This window comes from Myotis nattereri, assembly GCF_964212035.1.
Source record: "Myotis nattereri genome assembly, chromosome: 8".
NCBI classification, from domain to species: domain Eukaryota; kingdom Metazoa; phylum Chordata; class Mammalia; order Chiroptera; family Vespertilionidae; genus Myotis; species Myotis nattereri.
In genome coordinates, this window is record NC_138083.1 from 74954958 (window position 1) to 74974699 (window position 19742).

The window sequence follows — 19742 nt, forward strand, 5'->3', positions numbered from 1 at the left end:
GCATATCTTGTGACCCAGTACCCCTAAGGATATTCTCTAGATCAGGGCTCATAGTTAAAGGTTTCTAACAATTTTTAAATGGTTAAAAAAATTAAAATAATTTTGTAATTTGTGATATGAAAATTATATGACATTCACATTTCAGTGTTCCTAAATAAAGTTTTATTGAAATACTGTTGCATTTACTTGTTTACATATCATTTATGCTGCTTTTGTGGTACCAGATTAGGATGGTTGTGACAGAGATGTCCCACAGAACCTAAAATATTTACTATTTGACCTTTTGCAAAAGAAATTTGCTGGCCCCTGCCCTAAATAAATATATTTGCATGTGTGTACCAGGAAATATGTTCAGGAATGTTCATAGCAGTACTGCTTGTAATAACAGAAACCTAAAAGAACCAAATGTCCATTTAAAGTAGAATGGATAAACTGGGGTATGCTAAGCCAATGAAAATGAAGTAACTACAACTGTGTGCAACATATGGATGGATCTTGGGAACACAGTGTTAGAAAAAAAGCAAGTCTCGGATTTTTTCTATTTATAAGCAGTTCAGAAATAAATGTAAACAAGGCATTGTTAAGAGATACTGTGAGGTAAAACTATCAGGAACAAGTAGAGTGATAAGTTCTGAATAAAGGTTGGCAGTGAGGAGCTGGGGAAGAGATGGGATTGGAGAGGGAACTAAAGGTTATGTTCTTTATTCTTCAGCCAGCTGGTGGATCTGTGTTGTGTTGTGTTGTGATCCTTTGTTTCTGTGATGAGTTTTTTACATACTTAGGATTGATATGTTTTTGGGATTTGGGGCACTAAAAGGATGAACCAGGACCTGCTTGGTTTTACCTATACTAGTAAGTTCCACTTCCCCACCCCCACCACCCCAGATGTTCTGGCTATGTCAGGAATCCAATGGAAACTCTCATAAGCAGAAAAGGGGATTAAAGGAAGGACTCCTGGGTATTCACAAAAGCCAAGGAAGAGTCCAGACCCTCTGCCTCTTGATCTGTATGCCTCTGCTTGTCCTGCTCCTCTTGGACTGCAGAGTGTTCAGGAATGTTCATAGCAGTACTGCTTATAATAACAGAAACCTGAAGAAAAGTGTGTATACATTTTTTGGGACACCCTATATACTCTTAGGCTTTCTCTGTGTGCTGGGCAGTGTTGGCAGTCCTAGACGCACAGGCTCCTAGCTCTGTGACTCAAGAAGCCAGGGATGAGGTTCTGTGGTTGGCCTGGCTGGGTCATTTGTTTTGTGGTCAGGGGCTTGAGTCTGTTACCAGAAGAACCCTTTGGGGAGGACATGGAGAGCAAAGGTCAGAATCATGAGGGGCAGGGAGCCACCTCAGTTTGTATCCATTTATGTCTATTCTTTAAGTGTTAAACAATATGTGGCATTTTGACATAGACTGTGAATATCAGTGCTAATTTGAAGCGACCATTAAGATATTTGATGTTGCCTAAGACATGATTCTCAGTGGCAGGGGTGGGAAGAGGGGTTAGAAATGTCTGTTGAGCATATTACTTTAATTAAAAAAAACAAAACACAAAACATCAAAATACAGCATCACCATGAAAATCTTTTATGCTAACCCTTTATAGTCACACCCATCCCTTTTCTCCCTGATAAAGGCTTTTAAGACACAAAAATGAGGCAAAATAGATATTACAGACTTACTTTAAAACATAATATTTCTACTATCTATTCTGAATGACTGAATGGACACTTAACCCATTGGTAGTAGTAGTGTTTATTAGGGTTTATAGGTGGTTTTCTGTGTTTCCTAAGTTCTTTGTATTGAACATGTATTACTTTTATAACTAGGAAAAAATATAAACTTTTAAAGGTATTGCTAGAAATTAAGTCAGTTGTATTACCTTAGAAAGTGACATTCCACTTAAGATACCAAACATTGAATGCTCTACATTGAAACATTCAAGCCAATAAATTTTGTAGGAGTCTATACCATTAGTATCCAAAATGATAAGCCTGTTCCCCCAACCACTAAACTTGGGGTAACACCTGAGAAATAGAGTTAGAGAAGATCCATGTTTATATGGAATGTGGACATCATCTTGTGCAGGGGTTTGGGATTGGTTTTTACTAAGTCTTTGTTATTAATGCAGGTAGAATAAGAATATGCTAATATTTGAAGATTTTTTTTTTTTTTGCTAGTGAATAAGCCGCCTCAGTACTAAATTTTAATAATCACTTGACTCAAAGACAGTGGCAGAAATGTTGGCCTAAATACTTTATAGAAATGGAGAATACAGGTGTGCCCCCAAAATGTATATGCACTTTGAATGATTATAAAGTCAGTGTTTATTAACATGCAGTTCATTTTCAAAATTTAAAAGAAACTACAGAAATGAATAATTTTCATTATCAATGCCTGTTTTCAAACTGATGATTGTTCTGGCACTGCTAACTCGAAGCAATGGAATAGCAAACATCAAGAATCATTTCGTTTGGTATTTGTGTGCCCTCAGTTAGTTGACTGTTGCTGGTTTTGTACCGTAAACTTTATCTTTTATGTAACCCCACGAAAAGTCTAGTGGCACTTTAGGATTAATTTTCTTTGTTCAAAACTTAGTTTGGCTTCACCCATTATTTCAAATCAGTTAAACTTGAAAAGAACTGAAAATGAAGTGACTTATCAGCTGTTAAAGTGTGTGTACATTTTTTGGGGACACCCTACATACTATTGAAACCTAGGGGATTGTCGCCATTCTGACCTTAGCCAGCCAGTAGGTAATTGGCCAAAAATAGTTGCTCCGTTGTTTGAACAGGATTGGCTTCAGTTATTGTCTATGCACAGATTTACTTTTGTTGGTATAAGGTGGGATCTAAATTTATGTTTTACCATATGGAAAGCCGTTTGTCCCTGTGCCAATTTTCTACTCTGCTTTGTTGTAGCACCTTTTCAGTATTCCACACACGTATGGGCTTATTTTTGAGTACCACATGGTTTTAGATACTTCTGCTTTATAATAAATCCAGTCCCCCAAAGCTTCATTTGTGTTTCATTTGAATTACATTAATTTATAATGTTACATGTCAATTTTACCTCAGTAAAAAAAGAATTATACTAAATTTATAGATTAATTATTGGAAGAGGCTGGGTTTTTTTCCCCCTGAACATGGTATATCTATTCATTAGTCAAATGTTGTTTTATATCTTTTGATAAGAGCGTCATAATTTTCTTCATGTCTTGCACATAGTTTAAATTTATTTCCAAATACCTTAATAGTTTTTATAGTTATTTGGAATGTGATTTGTTTTTTATTGTCTCATTAGTTATGACCATACAGGAGCATGGTTAATGTTATGTTCGTCTTGTGTTCAGCAACATTAATGAAATCATAAATTAGCTCTAATGGTTTAGCTATTGATTCTTTTAAAATTTTTGTATAGAAATCATGCTATCTGCTGAGATAATTTTGTCTCTTTACTTTCTAATTCTTACTTTTTTTTTCTTATTGCTTAGACCTCCAGTACAATGTCAGATTGAACTGAGAGTGCCTAAGTCATCATATTTATGTTACAGAAATTCCATCATTAAATGTTTACTATAGTTTAAAGAATTTCCTTTCTAGTCCTAGTTTGCTCTTGAAATTCTCTGTTGATAAACTCAATGGCTTTAAACAATAAATATTTATTTTCTCATATTTTTTGGATCAGGCATCAGGAACAGCTTAGCAGAGTGGTATTGACTCGAGATCTTTCAGGATGTCGCAGTCAAGATGTTGGCCAAAGCTGCAGGTACCTGAAGGCTTGCCTGGGCCTGCTTCCAAAGTGTTCATTTCCATGCCTGGCAAGATGGTGCTGGTTGTTGGCAGGCTTCAGTTTCTCACTACGTGGACCTCACAGTAGGGTTCCTTGCGTGTCCTTCTGACAAGGCGCTGGCTTTCCCCAGAGCGTGTGATCTGAGGGAGAGCTAGGAGAATGTCTCATGACAAGCCTTCAAATCACAACCCGTTACTTCCACCATAGATTGTTGGGTAGAAGTAAGTTACTAAGTCCAGCCCACACAGTAGGAGGGAAATAATGCTCCACGAAAGTTCTTTTGTGTGTGGATTTTTTTTAGCCTCTTTGCCCCTACAAAGTTGCATGAGAGTAGAGGTTTCAGTCTGTATATCTTTGCCTTAGACCCCTCCTTTGAGCCCCAAACTTTTGTATTCAGCAGCTGTGGTTAACATCTCTCCTTGAAGGTATCAAAGGCACCTCATATTCAACAAGCCCAAAGTCAAACTTAGGTTTCTTCCCATCTTGATTCTCCTCCTTCCCCAAATTGGTCCTCATTTACTAGCTCATTTCTGTGATTGGCACCACTCTGTATCTAGTTGTACAAGCCAGGATTTCTTTTCCCTCAGTAATCATCCTTGATCCCATTTAGTTTGTCCCTTAATATCTTACATCTGCCCACTTTTATCCAACTCCAGCTCCATCTCAAACAGTTTCCTCTTGTTTTTGGTCCACTGACCTTTCAGTGTTGGGCTCCTCTTGCTATCGATAGAGCCTTTGCTACCCACTGTCTGAAATGCTTATTTTCCCCTTAAATCATGTCTTCCTTAGGGAATCCTTTTTGACAAAGTCAGGTCGATTACAGATGTTTATAATACTGTATACATCCCTTCAAAGCATTTTCACAGTTAAAACATCTATGTGACTGTTTGACTAATGCCTGCTTTTCTATAGCCAACTCTAAACTTTACCAAGGGCAGGGTGTGTGTGTATTTTGTTCACTTTCGTATTCCTTGCATTTGAAACATTCCCTACATTTATAGAGTTTGTGTTTATTGAGTGAACTAATAAGTGAATGAATAAGTTCTGTTTGAGAAACGGAGCAAATGAAGTATATAATTAGTATATAAATAAAATATCCTAGGCTCTCCTTACTGTGTTAGAGGATAACTATAATCTTTTTGAGTCTTTTAGTTCTCCTGGAAGAGAGTCCAGCTATAAATTAAATAAATAGATCTACTGAAAGGTCTCCTATCTCAGACCTCTGCCTGGTCAGTAGATACAAAGTTAGTGACCCTAGGTCTAGCCTGAGAGTGCTGGGTTTTGTTTTATTTTGTTAAAGAATAGTTTATTGATTTTTAGAGAGAGAGGAAGGAAAAAGAAACATTCATGTAACATCAATCTGCTGCTACCTGCATGCCCCCTACTGGGGATTGAGCCTGTAACCAGGGCATATGCCTTCACCGGGAATTGAATCAGCAACCTCTCGATGCACTTAGATGACGCCCAACTAACTGAGTCACACTGGCCAGGGCTGTTTTTTTTCTTTCCTTTTTTTAAAAAAAAATATTTATTTTATTGATTTCAGAGAGGAAGGGAGAGGGAGAGAAACATCAAGGATGAGAGAGAATCATTGATTGGCTGCCTCCTGCTCGCCCCCACTGGGGATCGAACCCGCAACCCGGGCTCGTGCCCTTGACTGGAATCAAACCCAGCACACTTCAGTCCGCAGGCCTATGCTCTATCCCAGCCGTGGGCAAACTACGGCCCGTGGGCTGGATCCGGCCCGTTTGAAATGAATAAAACTATTGAAAAAAAAGACGGTACCCTTTTATGTAATGATGTTTACTTTGAATTTATATTAGTTCACACAAACACTCCATCCATGCTTTTGTTCCGGCCCTCCGGTCCAGTTTAAGAACCCATTGTGGCCCTCGAGTCAAAAAGTTTGCCCACCCCTGCTCTATCCACTGAGCCAAACCAGCTAGGGCTGTTTTTTTTTAATTTTTTATTTTTCAATTACAGTTGACATACAATATTATATTCGTTTCAGTTGTACAACCCAGTGATTAGACATTTATTTATATAATTTATGAAGTCATTTCCCTGATAAATCTAATACACATGTGACACCATACATAGTTCAGGTAAATACGTCTGTGCTGCCCGCCATGGAACATGCTACATAAAGTTGCCCTTGTAAGGGGCTGGAGCATTAACCTCAGCCTGGGCCTTCAGAGCATATGCTCATGTGGCTTTCATGTGGGTCATATGTGCTAAGTGTGTGTTTCCTCCATCTACCTCCTCTGAATGCACTTGGCCAGTCTCCTAATCAGTAGTGACACAGGCCTTTGAGCCTGGTATCAGCTGCTCAGTGGGTGACTCTATACCTCTCTGAGGAACCCCAGACTGCTCCAGAGCTCCCCAAGGTGAACTCCTTATGTGCCAGAAATCTTTCTAGTCAAACTATCCCAAATGACTTTCTAGATTTGGTGACAGTTCCTCAAGTCATTTTGTCATATTTTAACAGATGGGGGTGTGGAGTTTGGGTGGGAAATAGAAACTAAAGATCAGGGAAGTCTATAAAATTACTGTCAGAGCCAACACTAGGCCTCGGATTTTATGATGCTCTTCTTTTTCAATATAATTTCCATGAATCTGTTTCTGAATGGCTGGTGACTGTAGCATTTTTGGGATGGGACTCAATGGCACAGAGGGACAATAATTAGCTCAATAAACTGCTGTAGTATAGGTTCCTAGGAGAACGCATATGTCTTTGGGTCTTGGGAACTGAATGTGAGTAGTTGAAATGAACTGGGAATCACTGGTTTCTTAAACTCCTGTGGCAATCAATGGCTTAGCTTTGCCTTAGCATTTAATATAGTAATTGAATAGAAGACAGTTAAGCCTCCTGTGTTTGATGGACATGATATAATAGCTCACTTTTAATTTGCATTTTTCTAATTAAAGTGAATTGAACATTTTTCTACATGTTTATTGGCTATTCAGATTTACTTTCTACAAAGTGCCTGTTACATCCTTTACTTATTTTCCTACTGGGTTGTTGTATATTGATCTGTAGGAGTTATTTTTGATACAATTTTAATGTTTACAAATGTTTTTCTAAGTCTGATCTATAAACTTATTCTCCATAGTAAAATTTCATATGCATATTATTCTTACAATTCTCTATATTCTGAATTTTTAAGTTAATGTGGTTTTTTCTTTTTCTCTCTGTAGGTTATGAACGTGATTTTTGATGAAACTGGATTGGAAACATTTTCATGATCTTTGTATATTTATATATATGTATTTTAAAATTTTGCATTTGACTTAAAGTGCCATGAGAAAATTTGCATATTGCAAGGTGGTCCTAGCCACCTCCTTGGTTTGGGTACTCTTGGATATGTTCCTGCTGCTTTACTTCAGTGAATGCAACAAATGTGATGAAAAAAAGGAGAGAGGACTTCCTGCTGGGGACGGTGAGTGGCATTTTATAATAAAACACTCATTTTGATAAGTATGTCACTGTTTTGTTTTTTGTGGGTTTTTTGTTAACTAATTTGGATACTATATAATCTTAACATTTTTAGATTAATAGTGATCCCTGCTTTCCTATGTATGATGATCATATTTCCAAAAACTCTTTGATGGTTCTTCCAACAGTTAAAAATGTTAAAGTGTCATGCATAGAATGGCTAAATAGCTATTGTATAAACTTATACCCCTTTATTCTGCTCCCATGAGAAAAACATAAATTAGTCATTTGTAAGATTTATTAAAGTACATTCAAAATTATGTCATCTGGCTTATATACATTAATTTTATTTGGTGTCATACAGAGGGAACCTATAGTTTTCTTGATAATTAAGTTTTCTAAAACACGAAACATTTCTACATTGTCATGTAAATGAAGTTTAACAGAAGTATAAAATATCTTCGTTCTCATATAATACTTTGGAATAACACCTTAGTCACTCCCTTATCAACATTGATTTGATTTTTATAAATGATTGGCATATAAAATTGTATGCCAAGAAAATAATTTTTTTTTTAGTTCAGAAAATTGATGGTATCCAAATCCCATTTTAGTTACTTTCAAACAAAAATTTCACTGAACTCACCTTAAATTTACATAAAAGACTGGTAAGTAAAATACATAGAAAGTTAATGCTTACCATCTTTTTTGTTAAGTTGATTTTTTAATACTGCAAATGCATTCGTAGTAAAAATATTCACTAACTACGCACATTTTATCTTAGCCTTTTTGCCAAAGAAAAGTAATTAGTCCATTTAATTTATCTGGTAGATTCTGTAAGTCATATAGTAGTCATGTAACTTTTGATTAATAGTAATTTTAAATGTGGCTGTGAGATCTCAAGTAACCAATAAGTTAAAATATGTAATGTGGGCACTATAAGTATCAGATGATCAAGTTTGTAAAATATTGCAGCAGCAGGATTACATATGTTGTATAGTTTTGTCTGATTCTTTACAATCTCCAGACCAGAGTTTTTTACTTCATAATGATGGGAAATAAAAGTAGAAAAAAATAAACAATTTAATTTGAAATTTTAATTCCCAGATGCCCATCATTTGGCTTCAACAGTTGTCACTTCAAGGCTGGGCTTGTGGCATGGATATATGGATAACTCTTTCTCTTTGCTCCCTCTCCCCCTGTTGGTTATTATTGAAGAAGAAATTGGGTTCTCTTTTTCTTGTTTCCCAGAGTCAGGAATTGTATCATTTGATGTTTTTTATCATGTCCTCTGTGCCTCTGTTTCCTGTGAATCTGTAGTAGGTTCAGAGGCTTGATCAGATTCAAGAGCTCCTCTTCGTCCCCCGGAAGAATATGTTATAGATGGGGTTCTGTGTAACAATACTCCAACACTGAGCGCATGAAAACGTTCCCATTTTAACTTTTCTATAAAGCATCATCTTAAATTAGAACAGGGCACAGGATCTTTATAATCAGGGCCACTAGATGTCTCCCACTTACTCTTTGTTGCCCATGCCATGCACTAAAGATAATTATCAGGTCCAGAGCTCTGCTGCGTACTCTTGACCCCTGAACATCCCAGTCCCCAAACCTGCTTATTGCTCTTCATTTTTGGAGACAGGTAAGTAAGCAGAATTGATTCTAAGAATTAATAAAAAGTAATAAAAAAAGTAATGCCCCAGACAGGAATTTTCATCCCATTGTCCTCACTTCATTGTATATCCATCCCTTTTAGGTGGGAAGTTTAACACCCTTTTATCCAAATTTAATACATCGACCTAGAAACTATTCTTGGAATGTTTTTAACATCTCAAAAGCATATAACAAAGAATAAGATTGTGGGATTATGGATCTGAAATACTACTCTTTATGTATATATCAAGGTGTAACATTACTTCTGATAAGAATTATCTTTCATGATGCTCCACCTTGCATGGTGCTTATATAATGTCTACTGTTATCAATTATAGGATTTCACTTTTACTCACATATTAGTTCAGGATACAGTTATAAAACTCCTATGAGACACTACTAAATTCCACAGAAGGTACATAAATTAATTTTAAAAACCCAACTAAAAAGAGATCATAACCTGGTGGGGTATGATAAGCAGGTTAAGCAATCATTGTAGTAAGAAATAGCAATTGGGCCCTCTCTCTTTTGGAAGCACACCCACAACTTTCTTCCTTCTCAGGTGCACATCTTTACTTTTCTCTCCTAAACTCTAAGGGTCTTCATGAAACCTGTAACTGGCGGAGCAGCGGCAGCCCATCTCAGGCCAACCCACTGAACCTGTCTCCACGGCCCCCTTTTTCTGACTTTACAGTGAGCTAAAGCAGCCCCCTATTGGCTCACGTCTCTTTTTTTAAAAAATATATTTTTATTTTTTAGAGAGAGGAAGGGAGAGGAATAGAGAGTCAGAAACATCAGTGAGAGAGAAACATTGATCAGCTGCCTCCTGCACACCCCCACTGGGGATGTGCCCGCAACCAAGGTACATTCCCTTGACCAGAATCGAACCTGGGACCTTTCAGTCTGCAGGCCAGTGCTCTAGCCACTGAGCCAAACCAGTTAGGGCTTGGCTCACTTCTTTACTGTGGCATTTCTAGAACCAGAGCAGCCCTGCATAGGTCTCTCTTATTGCTTCTATCCTAAGCATTCCTTGTTTCACTGTCCCTAGCTTTAATAAATAAAAAAATACTAAAAATCCTATATAATAAAAGGCTAATATGCAAATCAACCAAACAGCAGAAAGATCGGTCGCTATGACATGCACTGACCACCAGGGGGCAGATGCTCAACGCAGGAGCTGCCCCCTGGTGGTCAGTGTACTCCCACAGGGGGACCGCCACTCAGCCAGAAGCTGGACTCACTGCTGGTGAGTGCAGCGATGATGGCGGGAGCCTCTCCTGCCTCCGCCTGTAGTGCTAAGGACCCCTCTGGGGATGTCTGACTGCTGGCTTAGGCCCGTGCTTCCCTGGACATCCCCCGAGGGGTCTTGGACTGCGAGAGGGTGCAGGCTGGGCTGAGGGACCCTGCTTCCCCCTCCCACCCCCCCACCCCCATGCATGAATGTCGTGTACTGGACTTTTAGTAAGAAAATAAAGTAGTCGCAGTTGGTTAGAGACATAAGAACTCTTAGATGAAATGATGTGGTAGCCAAGAGTAGTAAATGCACAGATTCAGAAAAGCTAGAAGCTAGGGAAGCCACTTTAGCTGGGCCTTGAAAGACAAGGTGTTGCAGAGATAGGGTGGGAAGGAGACACCAATGGAAGGAGACCTGTGTGAGCAAAGGCACCAAAGCAAGAAAACATGAGGCTTTGGGGGTCGGGGGGAGAGTAGTGAATTGCTGTTTGACTGAGGATGAAGTACTGGGGAGAAGTGGGTGGAGAGCCTAGCAAGTGGTTTGTTTGGCAGGTTAGGTTAAATTTCACATTGAAAAGATTCTACTTTTGAAGACCGTGAGAATAATAGTGAAGCCTATGCTTTTAGGGAGGTTAATGTGGTAACAATATTTGAATGGATGTGCCACAACAATGCAGTGATTCAGGTGAGTAGTGCAGGTAAGAAGGTCTCAAGTCATAAATAACCCTGGCATGAAGTGGAGGACAGGGCAGCTCCCAGGAGGTGTTGCAGGCTGGGAGACCTGAGCTCAGAAATGGCTCTCGTTGTTGAAGGCACTGTTTAAGCTCAAATGTTATTAGAAAGAAGCATGAATTGATTGTTCTAAAATTGTTAGTTAAGTTTCCTCCTTATTCTTAGTTTTAGAGCCAGTACAAAAGCCTCATGAAGGTCCTGGAGAAATGGGAAAACCAGTCGTCATTCCTAAAGAGGATCAAGAAAAGATGAAAGAGATGTTTAAAATCAATCAGTTCAACTTAATGGCAAGCGAGATGATTGCACTCAACAGATCTTTACCTGATGTTAGGCTAGAAGGGTAAGTATCCAGGATGGTCCTGATAGTGTTTAATTTGAATGAAAAGTAGGTTCTGAATTCCTAATCAGTTGCACATTAGTGTTGACTGCTCCTAGAGTGAATGCTATATCACTAACTTACTACTTACCCCACTTAAAAATAATTAAACGCTGATAATACCTCAAGTTACTAGTGATCATTAGGACCATGTATTTTAGGCTTTGGAAAATAATTGTTTATCTTAATAGATTAAGGTGGTAGGGGGTTTTAAACTTCATTATTACCAAAACAGTCATAGTATCAGCTTTCTAAAAAAGATTCTGTTAAGTTTTCTGCAGTTTAAAACAGTGAATTATGCAGTTGGAAGTATACAGTTTACTGAATCTTTACATATGCGTATACCTGTCTGTCTTCCAAATCAAGAAGCAGAACATATCTATCACCTGAGAGTTCTCCCATGTTCCTTTCCAGTGCTCCCACCCCGAGAGGCAGCCTTTGTCTTCACCTTTCTAACCATAGACGATTTTTGTCCTTTTCTGGTACTTTTCATAAATTGATCCATATAGTATATATTCTTTTGTGTCTTTGAAATCCATGTTGTTGTATATATCAGAAGTTTATTATTTTTCATGGCAGTGTAGTGGTTTGTTAATGTGAATATACCATAGTGTATTTACACATTGGTAGACATTTGGGCTGCTTCCACTTTTGACTATTATTAATTAAGCTGTTGAGAACAGTGTTTAAATGGTATGATACATAAGCTGGTGCACTGAATTTCGGGCTTGCTGAGCACCCCTCACACTTAAAAAGAGTCTGTTTCATGCAAGCTGCTAATACACAGTCCTGGCCAACCACTGGGTGCTTATGGGAGAGAAGGGAGCACACAGTCACTGCTACCTCTAAGTAGCCCTTTTATACCTTCTTGTTCCATCTCTGTGTTTTTATCCTCGTTTTAAACATTTTATCATGGAAAATATCAAATAGGTACAAAAATAGAGATAATAGTATAATGAACCCTCATATATTCATTACCCTGCTTCAACCATCCTAACAGTCTTATATTATACCCTCTAAGATGTCCTCTGACAATCTCCATCTCTTGGTATTGATACTTGTGCCTATCTCTCCATGTTGTACTAGGGTTGGTCTGTATGACCAGTAGAACACAGAACCAATGATAGAGTATCACTTTCGGGATTAGGTTATAAAATGCACTGTGGGTTCCAATTTGGTCTTTTACTCTCACTTGGGTCACTGGCTCGGGGGTAAGCTCACTGACATGACCGGAGCAGCCCTCTGGTGTGTGGCCTTTTGTCATCAGCCAGGTGAGTGAGGTTAGAAGTAGACTCCCCAGTCCCAGGCCAAAGGCCTAGCATTGTAAATATTACAGTATGTGTCTCTGAAAGATAGGGACTCATTAAAGAAAAAAAGAAAAATCATGGTACCATTTTCATACCTAAAAAATATTAACCGTGATTACTTCATAGCGTCAAATACCTAGTGTTCAAGTTTCCCTGGTGATGTCATGTACCTTTATTTTATAGTGTTTGTATCAGGATCCAAATAAGATCTACACATATCTACAGCTGGTAGATAGGTCTCTTAAATCTGCAGGTTCCCTCTCATCTTCTTTTTCCCCTTATAGTTTATTATTTGAAGACCAGTTAGAGTGTCTTGTATCTTTTTCTTCTTCTTTTTTATCAGAAATTTTTTTGGAAAAAGTAGCCTTCTCTTTCCTTATTGTGGATTTGACAGTATCTCTAAGTCATTCTGTTAGTTTATCTTTCAAGGCTGCATCATTGAATGCATTTAAGACAATTCATGGTGTTGGGTTTTTTTAACCCCGTGTTCACTGTATCTTTATTAACTTCCTTTCCCCCTGGTTTTCATAGTGCTATACCACTTTTAGTTTGTTTAATATTTTTCTGGTATGTCTATTTTTTTTTTCTATTTTTTTACTTTCAGCCATCTGTATGATTTTGTTTTAGGTGTATCTCTACTAAATGGCTGGATTTATACTTTTAATTCACTCTAATAGTCATTGTTTATAATGGGTTGAATTTGATGCATCTACAATTATTGTGACTATTGATATAGTTTCCTTTTAGGTTGAACCATACAAAGTTGATATTCATCTTTTTTTTATCTATTAAAGTGACAGTTTCATAAAGTTCAACCTAATAAATCTTGTTTTCTGCTTATCACCTTTTTCATTTTCCATTCTGCTAGTATTTGTGTTTTTCTGTCTCTTAGTTTGGAACCTAGCTTTATCTTTAGCTACATGCTTGTGCACATAGTGTACTTTTGATCCGAGCAGGCGTATTATTCTTCAGTTCTAGAATAGTTCTAGTAATAATCTCAGATGTTGCCACATCACTGTTTCCTCCAATCTATTCACCTGGAACTATTCCTATGTATATACTAGAGCAGCCGTGGGCAAACTATGGCCCGCGGGCCGGATGTGGCCCGTTTGAAATGAATAAAACTAAAAAAAAAAACAAAGACAGTACCCTTTTATGTAATGATGTTTACTTTGAATTTATATTAGTTCACACAAACACTCCATCCATGCTTTTGTTCCGGCCCTCCGGTCCAGTTTAAAAACCCATTGTGGCCCTTGAGTCAAAAAGTTTGCCCACCCCTATATACTAGAGCCTCTTAACCCATTGTTATTCTTGTCTCACTTTTTGAATTGTATCTAGATGAGTGTCTTATTACTATCTTGATAGTGGCAAGGTCTAGGTCTGGCTCTGCTGTTTACTGGCTCCATGGCTTTGAACAAGTTGCTTGACTTTTCTGTACCTCATGATCCTAATGCGTACCCTAAGGAAAGTAACAAGGGTTGCGTGTGGATTTGTAGTACTTTGAATACTTCCTGGCACCTGCGATATAGGCCTCCATTCAGGGAGTGAGCTGCAGTTCTCAGGAGCAGCTGACTCCAAGCATTCTTTCCCATCTCCACTCTCTTTTACTAAGCGCTGTCTGACTTCTGAAGTGTATTCACGATGAAATGTTAACCGAGAAATAGATTAATACTTAACTATCCCTCTGTTGAAGCTGGACAGAGCTGGCCAGCAGGTGATTTTCAGACTAGTTCCCAGGGATAGAAAGATGAAAAGTGTGGGACAGCCCCTAGAGTGCAGCTCTTCACCTCTTTTCTGAATCCAGAAAAGCCTCACTTGTTCTCAGCCTGGCCTGGACCTGTGGTGTAGCCGGCCATGTCCAGGTCACCCTGTGCCTGCCAAGAACCTTTACTGCTTGCAGGGTCTCCGAGGGCATATTTCCCGAAGGAAAAAATAACACTGCTCCAGTGAATAGAAGTAACAATCAAAGAATAACTTTTCTAATGTGTGATCCTCGCAAAGCAGGTTTAAGACAAATTCCAAGTCACTTAATAAGGCAATTTTATTCTATATAATTAGTCTCGTATGTTTAAAAAGTGATACCATTTATTGAATGTTTATGTTCTAGGCACTATACACATCATATTTAAGCAGTTGAGCAAAACGGTAGTAGCGTGCCCAGTTTGCCGGTGGGGAAACGGAGAAATTAAATGATTTGTACCAAGGATGGTTAATAAGTGACCCACGTGAAATCTGTCTGTGACAAAAATGCACTCTTAACCAGTGCGCTTTGCCTTCACTCTTTTTGGGTTAGCTCCTGCCTGAATGAGTGTACACAGAAGAGAAATTATGTAACATTGCAAAACACTGTCAGGCAGGTAGCCAGACATCTTAAGAAATAGAGACTTGGCCTTGGTGAGTGGTAGTGACAGACTAAATTTAGTGGATGGCAAAGAATACCTTGAAAGTCTTAGCTCAAAGGGACATGAGTAGAGGATGGATTACATGTGCATATTCACTTCGCTAAGCCTGTTTCCTCATCTGTAAAATTGGCATAATACCTCTGTCTTATGTGTTGTTGTAAGGATAAAGTGGGATGATGTATATGCAACTCTTAGTGCCATTTCAGGCTCTAAGATGGTTAGGATAAGTAGAGCGGGACTTGAACAGTTGAAAAATAATAGAAAAAATAATTATCAAGGAACTTCTATTGTTCTACATTCCTGAATTATTAGGTATTTGCGTGGATTCTCTGGTAAGCCCAGTCTTGCTGAGATGGAACACTATCCTAAGCAAATTTAATCTCTTTATTCCCTAAAACACTCCGGCAAGCACTCAAGCTAACTCTCAGACCATACAGTGGATTTCCTGCATTAGAGTTTACTCAGTAATCCTTTCATTCACATATAACGAGTGTGCTCATTGTATAGGCCACCTTTTAATCAGTGTTGTACATAGGGGCCATAAGTGAAATCACTTGTGTTTTGACTCATTCTTTAAAAAACAGGGATTTTCAGTCAACTCCAACTCCACTCCAGTATATAACTCACTCCCATTAATAGCATCAGCCCACTGTGGTAGTGATTCTGTGTGCATATATTTTTGAGTGTGTTTGGTCTTTCTGATGATTGCATTTCTAGACATTGTCTTTACTAAACAAGATGCATGTTGGTATTTCAGTATTGAGGAGGCAGCATTGTGAGCTTGGCCAGCAGAGCATGGACTCTGGAGTCCTCAGCCAGGCCCTGCTAGTCCCTGGCTGTGTCTGTCCGCTGGCTGTGAAATGTAGCTCCAAGTACCTCACAGGATTATTAGGAAGCCTAATGCCTAGTACACCATAGATATTCTGTAAATACTAGTTCTCCTCTTTTGTGGAAGGTATATATTTGTGTAAATCCTAGTGGTTCAGTTGTTTTTTTGTTTTGTTTTTTTGGTCCAATTGGATTCTTGAGATAAATTCAGTTTGGGATGATGACACAGCCTTAAGTACATTCTCCGTTAAACTGAATCAACAGAAGACATTCATCAGGAAGAGGTGCCTAATTGTAAGCATACAGTTGACCTCTTTAAAATAATTTTAATTTAAACATATAGCTTTAAATAGGCACTATTCTTTAAATATGCAACATTAACCAAAATCTAAATAAATGAAAAGTTACCAAGAGTCCCACCACTAGAGCACACTTGTTTTTATTGTTCTATTGCCCATTCTAGTCTAGATTCATTCATTGTGCTGTCGTAACAGTCACTTTCTATAAAGGCATTTGCTTTGTCTCTAGGTGTAAAACAAAGGTGTATCCAGATAATCTTCCTACAACAAGTGTGGTGATTGTTTTCCACAATGAGGCCTGGAGCACACTTCTGCGAACTGTCCATAGTGTCATAAATCGCTCACCAAGACACATGCTAGAAGAAATTGTTCTAGTAGATGATGCCAGTGAAAGAGGTAAATTTTAAATTGTGACACCAATAATATCCTACACCGTTTGTCATTAATGATTAAAAAACTAGTTGCTATAATTTTCAACCCAGTAACTTTATACAAAACTTCTAATTTATCCTAAAAATAGTTGTGGCATTTGGACTTATTCAGATATGCAAAAAGAATTACACACTGTGAAACTTTAAACATTACTTTAATTAACTTTTAATTTGTGTCTCTTAATCTTGTTTTAAAAAAGAAATAATGCTATATAATATAGACATTTATGCAGAATAGTGAATAAATCCACATAATTTTAGGATTTTCTCTGTGAGAAGCTGCAGCTCCGGGTTATTGGAGAGAAACTGGGTCTTACTTAGAACCATGACTGGGAAGTGTCAGTTCTGTGTCCAGTGGGAAGTATCCCAGGTGGCAAAATGAAGCCCTAGCGGTGAGCCTTAGTTCCCCAGATCCCGCTTAGGTTTTCCCATTTCACTCCATTTCCAAGTTCATTACCTGTAGCGAGGTGCAGAAAGGGATGAGGAAGGAGCCTGAGAAAAAGTGGTATATGACTTTGATCTCATAATAAGACTATATTCTTCCAAGAATCTCAGAATTTTCCACAAACTTAGAATCCCTCAAACTGTTTCATGAAGTACTCTTTTGGAAAGGTATGTTAATTAAAAGTACCTTGGCCCAACATTATTTATTCTGCATCCTTCTTAGAGATTTCACACTACAAGCTAATGTAGGAAAGGCTTGGCTTAGTCCATCATTAAAACAACCTTATAAGTTCAGAGTTATCTGGCCTTTCCCAGACTCCCCCCACAACCCCCGCCCCCCATGCACATCTATTTGGGATTATTATTGTCATGTATTCCCCCAATATTCCTAAACTCACATGAGAAAAACTTGGAGGGAACTACCAAAAATGGCTTCCCTTCCTTCCTTGATTAGCCTTAAACTTCATGATCTACCACTTCTACTCTCTTGCCTAATCTTTCATTGCATCTGCTAAGATAGTTTAGTCGCATATTATACCTTCTCCTTCCTGTGCTCACACTAAATATGTATATATAACCATGATTAAATTTAATCATTTCATACCCTAATTATTGGGAGCAATTTGCCCATTAATAACAATTTAAAGCTTATTAGTTTGCTAGATTATAGTGGTATAAAGAAAGAATAAGTTATAGTCCTACCTTCTCACATACCTTATAGTTTATCTGCCTAATCCAATTAAGGAGACAGTTTATAATCATGCAATAATAGTATAATATATAATGTGATTAATGTAAAAATTAATGAGAGCTGTTATAAATTAAGAATACACTTAAAACAAATAATTACTGTTGACGAAGTATAAACCTCAGGTGGATAATTGTTTGCTAGGAGTTAATTAATCCTTTAAGAAAATTAACTGAAGTTCATTTAAGCAGTGATCTACACAAACATCTTTACTGACAGTGACTTGTATTTGGTTTACTCATATGTTGATATTTGCTAAATTAAATATTCCTCAAGGAGAGATATTTTTCTTCAGATGAAATGACTTACTTTCCCATTCCCTCCTTTGGTTTCTCTGTTACTCTATTAGGTGCCTGAGAAGGCTGTATGGAATAGTAAGTTTCTGTAGGATGTGGCCTAATTAGGAAGACTTGCCCACAACTCTATAAAGTGACAAAGAAAGTCACATATATCAGTTATTGTTTCCCCTTCCTCATTGCATGGGTGAGGGGGCGGCTTTTCCTCACTGCTATACCTGAGCTCTTAGTCATTCAGCGGGGTCCCTAATTGTTACCAGCGCCCCCAGCAGGGATCTGTTTCTCCTTTATCATCCTGCCTAAAAAGCTCAGGAGCTTAGGTCACCATTTCTGATATTTGGGAACTGCTAGGCATTATGTTTTTGTGGTTATAATTGTGGTCTTGCTATTCAGATTGAGAATTATCTAATACTAGAAGTCTGGTGCATGAAATTCATGCAGTCGGGGGAGGAGGGTTCCCTCAACCATGTTTGCAGAGGGTGCAGGCCAGGCCGAGGGACCCCACTGGTGCACGACAGGGCTGGGGAGGGGCCACGGGAGGGCTCCAGGGCATGCCCGGCCCCTCTCGCTCATTCGCAATCACTGGACCCCAGCAGCAAGCTAACCTACCAGTCAGAGTGTCTGCCTCCTGGTGGTCAGTGCATGTCATAGCGAGTGGTTGAGTGGCCTTAGCATATCATTAGCATATTACGCTTTGATTGGTTGCATGGAAGACTGGACACTTAGCATATTAGGCTTTTATTATATAGGATAATTTCCTTTGGCTCTCTTGTTTAGGTGGTAACTGTTGGGACCAGGAACCCCAGAGCAAGCTCTTTATTTTAAGTAACTCTCTAAGTTTGCTTTTTCCTCTTCATAAAGCACATCCAAGCACTGTCATTTCTCACCTGGATTGGTGAAATAGACTAGTCTTCTCACATACACTCATACCCCCACCCCCATTCGCTCCCCATGCTGTGCTGCATGCAGAGCGAGCCTTCAGACATGCACATCTGATCATGCCACTTCTCTGAGAATCTTTCCTCAAAGGCCTTTATGACTGGCTTCTTCCTGCATCTTCAGTCATATCTTAACCATTCCCTGCCCACCCATCCCCACAGCACAGTTCCGATGTTTACTCAGAATCAAGTTATTTTTAGAGAGGCCTCCTTGACCTCCCAAGATCAGGTTCTATTCTGAACATGTCTTGGTAGACTGTCCTCCCCCACAGCTCTCACCAGAGATTTAATTGTTTACTTGTCTCCTGTTCCCCCACCTGTCCTCCAATTAGACTCCACACTCCAGGTCTGTCTGTACACCATGATCTCCTCATTGCTCACAGTGCCTATTACTTAGTGCACCGATTTATTTAATGAATGAATGAGTAATCTACCAGTCCGTTAATCCTTGCTTTTATAGCCTGTCTGTACAAGCTTCCTATTGTGTAGCATGCATAGTCTGTTCATGGCCTCAGGACACTTGATTTCATAGCTAACCTGCTGAGTTGATAGTAGCTCCATTTATTAAAGAAGTATGAAGTAGACCAGTGATGGCGAACCTATGACACGCGTGTCAGAGGTGACACGCGAACCCATTTTTTTGGCTGATTTTTCTTTGTTAAATGGCATTTAAATATATAAAATAAATATCAAAAATATGTCTTTGTTTTACTATGGTTGCAAATATCAAAAAATTTCTATATGTGACACGGCACCAGAGTTAAGTTAGGGTTTTTCAATATGCTGACACGCCGAGCTCAAAAGGTTCGCCATCACTGGAGTAGACTCTA

General features: G+C 38.5%; 1 protein-coding gene across 3 annotated transcripts in view; it reads left to right on the forward strand.

Annotated features, from left to right (window-relative positions):
- Positions 1–19742, forward strand: part of GALNT1 (polypeptide N-acetylgalactosaminyltransferase 1) — a 77063-nt gene that overhangs the window by 32964 nt on the left and 24357 nt on the right. For 2 of the 3 annotated variants that reach the window (XM_081097427.1, XM_081097428.1), the window contains 3 exons: positions 6985–7226; positions 11006–11180; positions 16285–16451. In XM_081097427.1, coding sequence (XP_080953553.1) covers positions 7088–7226; positions 11006–11180; positions 16285–16451 — 481 coding nt within the window. In that variant the 5' untranslated portion in view covers positions 6985–7087. The remainder of the gene's footprint in view (positions 1–6984; positions 7227–11005; positions 11181–16284; positions 16452–19742) is intronic. The other variant, XM_081097429.1, reaches the window with a different exon arrangement.